At 36.9% G+C, this 10861-nt stretch overlaps 1 protein-coding gene across 5 annotated transcripts in view; it reads right to left on the reverse strand.

The window, feature by feature from the left end:
- Positions 1 to 1603: 1603 nt before the first annotated feature.
- The window catches only part of LOC113237113 (ARF GTPase-activating protein GIT2), a 26278-nt gene continuing 17020 nt past the window's right edge, over positions 1604 to 10861 (reverse strand). For 3 of the 5 annotated variants that reach the window (XM_026473395.1, XM_026473396.1, XM_026473393.1), the window contains exons 9-12: positions 10366 to 10505; positions 9016 to 9477; positions 3140 to 3367; positions 1604 to 1923 (exon numbers count right to left, since the gene is read on the reverse strand). In XM_026473395.1, the coding sequence (XP_026329180.1) occupies positions 1753 to 1923; positions 3140 to 3367; positions 9016 to 9477; positions 10366 to 10505 (1001 nt within the window). In that variant the 3' untranslated portion in view covers positions 1604 to 1752. The remainder of the gene's footprint in view (positions 1924 to 3139; positions 3368 to 9015; positions 9478 to 10365; positions 10506 to 10861) is intronic. The other 2 variants (XM_026473394.1, XR_003311008.1) reach the window with 2 other exon arrangements.

The following is a 10861-nucleotide window of genomic DNA, read 5'->3' on the forward strand; positions in this document are numbered from 1 at the left end:
TTTTTCAAATTTGTATAAGGCGTACATGTTATATTTAGAAATAGCCTCATTTTATGCGTTCACCCTAAAATACATATCATAACAATATAGATTTTTAAGACTCGCAGTTATTCAATAAAGAATTATCAGTAATCACAGTTTTCTTACCACAGAATGAGTTTATCTATTGCGTAATATCCGATTTAACAATAGCGATGGTAAACACAAAAACCGTTCGACTTAATTTCATGTAGATATAGTGAATGTCGTTTCGTCCGAGTTTCGGAGACAAAATAGTGAAAGAAGGTCGAGCTATGCCTTCCCCTATGGATGTCAACTGCAGCATGTGATACAAGTCACAAACACAGAGCGTGTAACCGCTCTTTTAAACTTGACAAATAGATGTAATTGGCTAGTTTAGGAGACAGAATTTCTTAAATTTGGTACGCCTCTTTTACATTCTGTGCCACTTTATATTCACACCTATAAAATTTGTATTTACTGCTCTGTACTAATTGTAAGGCAAAGTGTGAATAAATATTATTATTATTATTAAGTCATGTAGCAAAAAAATTCACAATTTTTTGTACCATCTTAAGACGTGCAGATAATCAAGGGTCACATGGTCGTTTAACACCGGGTGATATAATGATCAACCGTGCCCAATAATAAGTTACAGAGTATGCGGATTGTCTCTGGTTTGTCTCGGGCGCACACGTCACAAGGACTGGTGTGGAGGGGGCAACCGTCAACCTGGAGGCACGTGGTGGTGCGTAGGCGAGCCAAACGCCAATACGTTACTTCTTGTAGGAGCGGATACTAATAAGTCATACCTATGGTAAGAAACCTTTAACTATTGACAATCATACCATAACAACATATAAATTCAATTCATTTTTGGTGTTTCTTCAACAGTCATCGCCGATAGTTTATTTCAATATGGCGCAATTTCTTAAATACTAACGAGTGCTATATTCAACGTAATATATATTCATTATAAATATTTTAACGTACACACAATCACACATCAAGCTGTACAAACTATCATTGGTTCAAACTGCGAATTTGACCTCTTATGTAAGTGACGTAAGGTTTCTTTTTTAAATTTAAAAATAAATTTAGCTACGGTCGTACAATTTTCGATTTTCAGGTTTGTCAAATTCCTTGTTACACATGTGAAATGATTATGACCAAAGCACTTTTTAGCATTCTTATCTTACTTTAAAAATTTCACAATTCACAACCAATGAACTACCACTTACAATTGAAAACTACGGGAAAAGAGACATAGTTATCACAAATACATTTCTTGAAGGAAGATTTATGTGAAAACTTTGAGAAACCTTTGTTCCCGCAATGTCTTTTGTTAATATCTCTAAACATCGATAATATTTAACCGTTTCTATTCGCTATATGATAGCTTTTTGAAAGCACTACAAAAATGAATTTAAAACATAAAAAATCGACAACCATGACAGTAAACTCACTCACAACACTACAAAAGTTCCAGCACTACGTCGCGCTGACTTGCACTCTGGCACTGTAGCGTACACACATTTTGGTGTGACCACACCGTAGTGTGACTACACGGTAGTGTGTCAAAACCATAATGTGGACAAATAGTAGTGTAAGAACACTTTAGTACACCTACAACGCAGTGTGACTTCACCGTAGTGTGACGACACTATAGTGTAAGTAAACTTTAGTGTGACTACACTGTAGCGTGACTACAGCGTAGTGTGACTACACCGTAGTGTAGTAATAGGGTGTTCGCTAGGATGGAGGTTGGAAATGCGTTACCAGAGTCTTCGTGGCCTTAGCAAGGTCGTAAGCCGCGGCCCTCACTTCGTGTAGTGGCGACGGTGCGTTACAGGCAAGTGTAACTTCTTCGCAAGCCACGCGAAGGTCAGTGAGTATTAGATTTAACTCGCGATTGGTGCTGGTCTGTAAAGAAGGCATATTTTAATATAACATTCTGTATCAATTCTACCACTCTTCAAACGTTACCTATTGCTGTCCTTTTTTAAATTACAAATTAGTGAAAGTGATGACAATATTTATACTTGTATAATTAGCTCAATCGTCAATATGAGCCAAAGTACGGATCGCGCGTCTTACGTAACATTCTCGCACAGTCTCGGGAATTCCCGCAGCTACGAGAGGATTCTCGTGTCTAATTTGTACGTTAAACAATTGACATAACGTTCATAATTCTATGTACCAATATTCAGCGCCAATATAAATTGAACTATAACTGTCGGTTGGATTCGGAGATACACACATCAAAAGTGTCTAGGGATCGAGAACGTTTTTGCTAATTACTGAAAATTTGGTTTTTTTAATGAAATTTTTTCAACGCCAATGGATTTTCTTTTTGGTCAATTTCATTTTTACATTCAAATTATAAAATTGACCAAAAAGAATGCATTGGTTAAAAAAAAATTTAAAAACCTGATTTTCTGTAAGAGGCAAGAAAGTGTCCTTGATCCCTAGACACTTTTGATGAGTGCATTATTACTATTGTGAATATAAGAATTTATATTCGGCGATTGTAGTATCTATTTACGAAGAGAAACTTTAATATTATCTTTAATTAACATATATAATATTAAACATTGTTAACATATAAAATATTTAACGACAATTTACATAAGTAATTTACAATTAGTTATGAATTATGTTTTTATTGCACCAATTTAAATTTAATTTTTCTACCCAATGTTGTAAAAATAATATCACACATTTTGTAAACATAGCGAGTTTCCGTAATTGGCCTTTGTACTGCTTAAACATTTTTGTCAAATAAGTTTAAGTATGCTGTTGAAACTTTGTTCATTAAAAAAAAAATATTTCGCAATGACAATTACACACGCGTTATATTTCCGAGAGCAACCCGCGATCACACACTATGACAGTCAGAAACCATACATTTTAATATAATTACTAGAATTTAAAAAATACGTTTGTTTAGCCATAAACAATTACCTAATTAATTTAACTGCCTCTGGCTGACCTGTTACCAAACTGGACTACTACACAGAAGTCCCGGGTTCGATTCCCGGGTCGGGAGAAATATTTACTTATTTACTAATTTGAAACATGGTTTCCCTAGTGCGGGGCTATGACGCACACACGTTATTATTGTTATTATTATTATTACCTGAGGGAAAATGAGCAGAAGCGAGTTGACAGCGTGCCTGATAACGTCTGCCCGTTCAGCCAGCCTCGGATGCTGGTCGCGTGCCGCGGCCCACAGCTCGGAGATGCCTCGCGTGACCCCCTCCGCGCGGCGCTGCACCAGCTCCGCCGTCGGCGGCGCGTCCAGCTCGCCCGCGCCCTCCAGGACGCTCTGCGTCAGCGAGCGGTCGAGGCTGCTGAGGGTCGTCAGCTGCAACCGTCCACGATATCGTCGGGGATAGTGCAATAACATTGGATTATGACTTTCCATTTCGGTAATTTAGTGGCCAAATCAAAACCGCGTAAATGTCGTGGCAACCAAATTAACGTGATTCACGGGAATCCATTGTTACCAGTCCGTAGAAAACATGAATTAATGCTTACTGTGCAAAAATGATTTTTCGTAAAAAACAAAAATGATTCGTAGCCATTGACTAAGTATAAACTAATGTATAATGCAAAAAAGAGTCAGTACATGGTGTTTGGGGTCAGCCATAAAACCTTGTTAAACGTTCCGCCTATTACATTAAACGGTGATCGTCTTGATATAGTCGAGCAGTTTAAATATCTCGGTCATCTGGTCGCTAGCGGTCTCAAAGATAATGCTGACATAGAGAGGGAGCGGAGGGCTTTATCGGTCAGAGCTAACATGATCGCCCGCAGGTTTGCTCGTAGTTCTCCTGCAGTTAAAGTTACACTTTTCTGTACATGTTTCTACATGTGTTGCCTGTCGGAGAAGTACTCTCAAAAGTCGTATGGGGCTCTCCGTGTCCAATACAATAATTCATTTAGCGCGTTGATGGGGCTGCCCCGGTACCGTAACTCCTCGGGTATGTTTGCAGCGGCGCAAGTCTATTGCACTGGTGAGCAGGATACGGGTCAGCTCTAACATCATCATACGCATGATAGCGGACAGGTTCGACTGTCCGTATATAAACCGCACTTGTCACTTGCATGTCATTACTAACACTTAGATCACAAGTAATTTTGTTGCTAACCATCTGCAGATATTAGTAAATTCAATTATGCATGTTCAATATTTTCGTTTTTAATTCCATTTATTATTTATTTATTTTTACATTTTATTATTGAAATAGCGAAACAAAAACTTTACATTACCTCTTTTGGAAAATTTGGTTTATTGCCGATACGCGCCTTTTATCAACACTACATACGCGGATTTGCACTATCCCGACGATATATGATATTAGTAGACTATGCCATGGACTCGCCATTGAAGAGCAGAATACCACAAAATTGCAACGGCACTTGAATAGTACTTCAATGGCTATCCATTGACAAGTCACGACAATTAACTTCTAGCAGAATACCGAACGTACAAAATCCTGCCATTAACATTCTTTCTACTTTAATTATTTCATATTTCGGAGCCATTGAAATAACAAAATAATAACGTTAAATCTCTCTCCTGTAAAATTTGGTTTACTGTAGATATGCGCCTGTTACATACCCTTCAAAACCGGAACGTGGTAATGCTTACATTACTCTGATGCTACTAAAAACTGTCAACCACCACCTGTTCGCACCAAGCGCTTTGCTACCTTCTTTCTAACGGCTACGGTAAAGAAACACGCTAATATATTTAGTAGCAGTAGAGTTCCCTGTGAAAGAGTTTGTCCAGGGAATGTGAGAATTGCTGTGTTCCGGTTTTGAAGGATAAGATAAGGGTGCTGGTGAAACTACAGGCACATGGGATTTGCTTAACTGTCATCTTTTTAAAGGCTGGATTTTAGATTTAAGTATTTAGTAATATTTAAAACAGGTAGTTCGAAATGTTGTCTATTACCTGAAAATATTCTCATATATTTAGAATCATATTCAAAAAGTACATTATAATATGACATAGTTATACAAAGAAGAACCAACCCACATCTCGAGTGAAATTGAGTTATGTATTTAGGTAGAACACCAGGCGTGTCCTTTACCCGCTAACAAAAGATCCTGGCAATATACCAAGCCAAAACAGAGAAAATAAAAATCCTTCAGGGTACCAACCCTAAATAAGTAACTTTTTAATAGCTAAAAAGAACCATGCTGGTTAACTTCATATAATGTATTTTTTTAAATATGCTAAATAGATCCATGTCACATGTACTGAAATACTGTAGATCTTTAGCGTTTTTATTATGAAAACTAGAATATGGTTCGCGTTAACTAAATAAAAAGATACATAATGTTTTCTATTTATTGCTATATAATATAATAGTTTCCCTATATCATTCTCAATGCTACACATAACTCAAGTTGTTTGTTTCAAATAACTTACCGATTTATTTCTTTAAACTGTTTTGACAAAAATCGAATTATCTCGAAAGTGACATTTTGTGGGTTGGTTCTGGTTTGCATAACTATGTCCATTTTACAACAAGCAACCAGTTAATGGGTCATAAAATACCTCATTGCGGTTTGTTTACATTTAATTAATAAAACAAACCTTTAATAGTATAAAAATTACTGAAGCGCCACAGATAAGCGGATTTGAAGGCGCACTTAAAAATACAAAAGTTTTTGGAGAGTCTAGTTTATTACCGCTATAGTTTATGTTCAAGTGGAATATTGAACTAACTATAGTGGAAGCTGTATTCTGAAACGCAATACTAAAAATGACGTATTGCAATAAAACATATCAGGGTATTTACTCCCGTTCCCGAAACAATTACTGTCACACATTGACCTAATAACCAATGGACGTCGGGTTCGCGCTAAAAAGTATCCGCATCCATAACAACAAAAATTAGTTACAAGCAAAATTAGGCAGTACTGCAATGACGTTACAATTTAAATCGAATGTTTTAGCTTTGTTTGTTGTTGAACGTTTGTATAGGTGAAATTCGGACATTTTTTCCGTGGTTTTTGTATTAGACCACCAACCATTTGTTGGTGGGTCAATGCTGTCAAATAAGTAATACTCGACCACATTAAAAAATCAATGTTAAGTATGAAGCTTCGTTTGCATCATGCCTGTTTTAATTTGGTCGAGTATTGCTTTTTTTTAACAGTAATTGTTTTGGGACGGATGTCTTTTTTTTCCTTAATGAATGGCTTGTGAGACTAACTTATTGTTTCAATTCTGCCAGTGTCCGTTACGTGTTAGTTTCATAAACATCATGGAGGGAGTGTTTAAGGAAAGTATGTTCGGTGACTCAAGAGAGAGTATCGAAGAAATTTTTGCACAAGTTGACCCTAGAACAAAGAGTTGACCGGCAAATGTAAGTGTCCAAGCTATACAGCGGGTGCGGCATCAGGACGCACGAATACCTACCTAATGTGATTTCCTTGGCCTTAAATACAGTAAATAGAGTTAAAAGTGTTTGTGTTTAATTTCGTGTTAAACAGTACGTCCATATTTAAAAAAATACAATAATACTAAACTTGTAAATTGCAGATTATCCCATCACAATTTTCTAGTATAATAAATTACGTATCTACTGTATAACCCATACAACCGACCTCGAGCTTATGAGAGACCCCAAATCCAAAGTTACAAGCAAATCAATAGTTAGGCCAATTATAACAATTTTAGTGTTATTTAGATACGTTCTAAGGTCACACCTTTACTTTCTACTAGGATTCTATACTACATCAAAGTTAGACTGTCACCACACTTATCTATACAGAAAAAGTTTATAACCATGTTACAAGAGTATCGTACTATCAAAGAAGCGAAACGTCTAACGCTTTTTGTTGTCAAGCCGATTCCACGTTAATAAGTGTGATGACTCCCTTAATCACATGCCAGAAGGTTGTTAAAACACATTTTACAGTAATTGATTGGTAGTTGTAATGTTATCTAACTGGGTGACGAAATACTTTTATAGATTTCTCATAGATTGATCATCTCTCACTAGATGGCGCTACGGCTAAAAAGTCGATGAAAACCAAATACAAAGATCCGACAACAAGCACATAGAAAAATTCGTGAGGTCCGCTGGTTCGTTCCGTGGCTTAGTTGGCATAGCGTCTGGCACGGTTTGCTAGAAGACGTCGGTTTGAATCCGGCCAGATCGAAGGAAGTGTTTGATCTTTGTATTAATAATTATAACTAGTAGAGTAATTTCACAAAAAAAAGAATTGAATATCAATTCAATACAAATTTGATTGTAAGTCTTTATTTCTCAGCTTTTATTTAAAAAAAAAATTTTTTTGAAAAAAAAAATCCGCGTATTTTTCAATCTATATTTACCTATAACAATTGCAGCGCCATACAGAGCTTTTGTCAATCCCAGTTGACAGAACAAGTCGTGCACCGGTGGTACTGTCACTAAGCTCGTCACCTTGAGACAAGTTATCAAGTCCCACGTGCCTGTAATTCACCAGCACCCTTACTTCCCTGGACGAACTCTATCACAAGGAGCTCAAACAAAAGCCTGCCCCTCAGGCTGAGATATAAAGTTGACAAGTCCCATGTGCTTTTAGGTTTACCAGCACCCTTATGGCATGTGATTGATCTATAGTCTATTCCAATCTATTGTACCAGAAAAGTAGACAAACACACCATTGACCCGACCATAGACAGTTTAGTGATGGCCAACTGTACTGCCAACTACAAATCGATTAATTAACTGAATGATTTGTTCTAAACTGCCTCCGTGGCCGAACGGTTACCATGCCGGACTGCCACGCAGAGGTCCCAGGTTCGATTCCCGGGCCGGGAGAAATGTTTGTATGGCTTACATTTATTTCTCTCGTGAGTTTGGGTGTAATTTGTGGTTGTCTATGTGTGTGTCCATGGCACCCGCGACACAGGGTTTCCCTAGTGCGGGGCTATGTTGAATGTGTGCGTTAATTGAATCAGTTGGAATAACCGGGTTTTGTATAATAAAATGGGTTTTGCGATTTTGCTGCTGATTACTATAAAAAAATATGTGATTCAATACTGACGGGTGATATTTACACTTTCGCGTTGCATTGTACTACCATTTGGAAACGGGAATAAACGCGTTTACATACGAATGGGTATTTTTCTCACCTACCTAGTTTCCCGACGTTTCGGCCAGGTTGCACTGGCCGTGGCCGTGGTCACGGGCTGACTGTGATGTGTGGTGATATTTCATACAAGAGATTAGAATTTTTTTCTTACATAACCTATAATAGCAAATTTAAAATTTCCGAAATCTAATTTTAAAACCTCCTTCAAATCTTACACTTAGATATTCGTTGGATTGCAATAAAATTTTCGACTCGAAATTACAAAAATCGATTACAAAAACCTTAATTGAATGAACCGAATGACTTATTTCCGTACAGCCCTATGCAACCATAACTATTCAGAAATCTATATTTCGACCCCTCCGACGTAAAATATTGATACGAAATTGCCGAGTTTACAGAGGAGCCTTTTAAATATTCTGAATTCACTGAAATAAGCACAATATGTGACTTTAGCATTTCTCAGTTTTATTCGACAAAGCTCGTTACTCACATAGAGTATTATAAAATCCTAGATATCGGCTAGATGATGTATTAGATGATCACTCTATTTGAGTAACAAGCTTTGCCGAATAAAACGGAGAACTTTAAAATGCTTCTCTGTAAGCTTGGCAATTTCGACATACGATACTTTACGTAGGAGGGGTCGATTTAATAACTAACCTCACTGTTGTGAACTAACATTTTCCAAATAAGATTTTAATATGTTATTCAAATGAATATTACTGGAAAAAGTGATGAGATATCAAGTAGAAATTTTCAAAATATAGGTGAAAATGTTACTTATTGTATTTATTGAGTGATTACTTTAGAATTTTAACCAAACTGGTTTGTTTACCTTTCTGGCATAATGGATTGGAACAAACTTTAAAAACTACAGTAAAAAGTAAATTAGTAAAATATTAGTACCTGATGTTTAGTAACCTGCCAGTTATTCTTTGGTCCCTCTCTAGTCTCATACATACTGACCGGTCTTTGCGTACATTTCAACTGCTTCGCATCGTCTTCGGACTTCGTCAATTCTGTATCAAGACTTTTCCCCCTCTCCTGGGGTTTCGATTCCGCGTTGCCATTGGTAGATTCGACTAGTGACGTCACACTCTCGTCGTCAATCGAGCTGGTTTTCAAAACGCTGTTCTCTTTAGTTAATTGTTCGACTATGGATTGTAAGTTTTTTAATTGATTCTTGAGTTCGGTTATTGTGGAGTCTCTGCTGTTGAGTTCTTTTTTTAAGGACTCTATTTCTTGCGGGTGAGCGTCGGTTTGGGCGTGACTTGGCGATCGGCGTACGTCGAAATCAGTGCTTTGCGTTGGTAGGGAAGCATTGTACATGGATGACACTGTCTCGCCTGACCGAGGAACAATATTCATCTGTAACAGCGAAAAGAATTTTAACTATACATTAGGGACGTATCAGGTCTTATTTGTCTCGTACACCACGTGTATTTTTTATAGACCCCGTGACTTGGCGATACTCAATTTACGAACTCGTCAACTTCAAATCGATACCTCCAAGAACACTAAGCCAACTTAATTTTTGGACCTGTTCTGTTTTTATTTGGTTTTTTCTTTTTTTTTACAAAATTAGTTTTTTTTTTTTGTTCTTGTTTCTTTTTTTCACAGAATTCGGGGAGGGATAAGATTATATTTATATTAAACCGCCATATTTATTTACTAAGGCAAATAAATATGGCTGTTTACAAAAATAACAGAAGACGACCAAAAAATAAAGATGGCGTAGTGTTCATTGGAGGTGTCGAAATGTGTTTGACAGAGCTACTCGCATAGACAGGGTTAACTGTATTGAGAAACTGGAAAATACATAGCTGCCATAGAGACATTTATGTGGATTATTCCATTTATGGAAAGTGAAAATTTTGCTCACGGCCTGCCGAAATGGATTCCGTTTCTATGAAAAATCATTTGATTAAATTTAACAAACTTCTGCTGTCCCGATTTTTTTCCTTACATAAAACTGAGTCGACCAGTACTAAAAGAAATTTTATTCATTTTTATGGACAACTCAGACTTGACCAAAAAATTGGCTATGCCAAAATTGTTTTCACGAAAAAAGACTTAATGGTTCCTAAGACAAGTTTCCTTGTATCTCCTACGGTTTCTTTTTACCCATACAGTCCATTTAAAAAAAAACACTGCATAGTAAAACATAACAAAAAAACACACCGAATTATTCCGTCAATATGTGTAAATCAGCAGTAATACAACAAATCACAAAAAATGCACATAGAGCTCTCTTACGTCCAAGTCGATGGGTGCTAGAGCCGCATAATCGTCGTCTGACGCCACGGAGTCGTACAGAGGCTCGTCGTCTGACATCTGCGATATGTGCTTCAGGTGGCTTGCACACAGGAGAGGGTTTATCAGAGGACCAGTTGGAGCTGGAAATGACACAACATTGCAAGTATTTTCTTTACGTAACACAGAAATGATTCAATGCTGCCAGTACATCACTAATTGTAATAATTAGTTGCAAATGTAGTTTTGATTAGCGTACGTATTGTAGTTATATAGATAGATAAGTACTTTATTCACTAGTATGATACAAATACAGATTGAATACAATACGAAAAAAAAAAATTTTGTTATAGCAGTGAAATGGCGCTGACGCAGCATATGCCTAAGCTCCCTAAGGCACTGTTTTCAGTCAGAACCAACGAGAGGTACTAAAGGACTAGGAGGGAAATTGTTCACTAAAATAATAAATGTAATAAAGTGTGAATAGTGCATCTAAAGT

Source organism: Hyposmocoma kahamanoa, unplaced genomic scaffold (assembly GCF_003589595.1).
Source record: "Hyposmocoma kahamanoa isolate Upper Pololo Valley unplaced genomic scaffold, ASM358959v1 93, whole genome shotgun sequence".
NCBI classification, from domain to species: Eukaryota; Metazoa; Arthropoda; class Insecta; order Lepidoptera; family Cosmopterigidae; genus Hyposmocoma; species Hyposmocoma kahamanoa.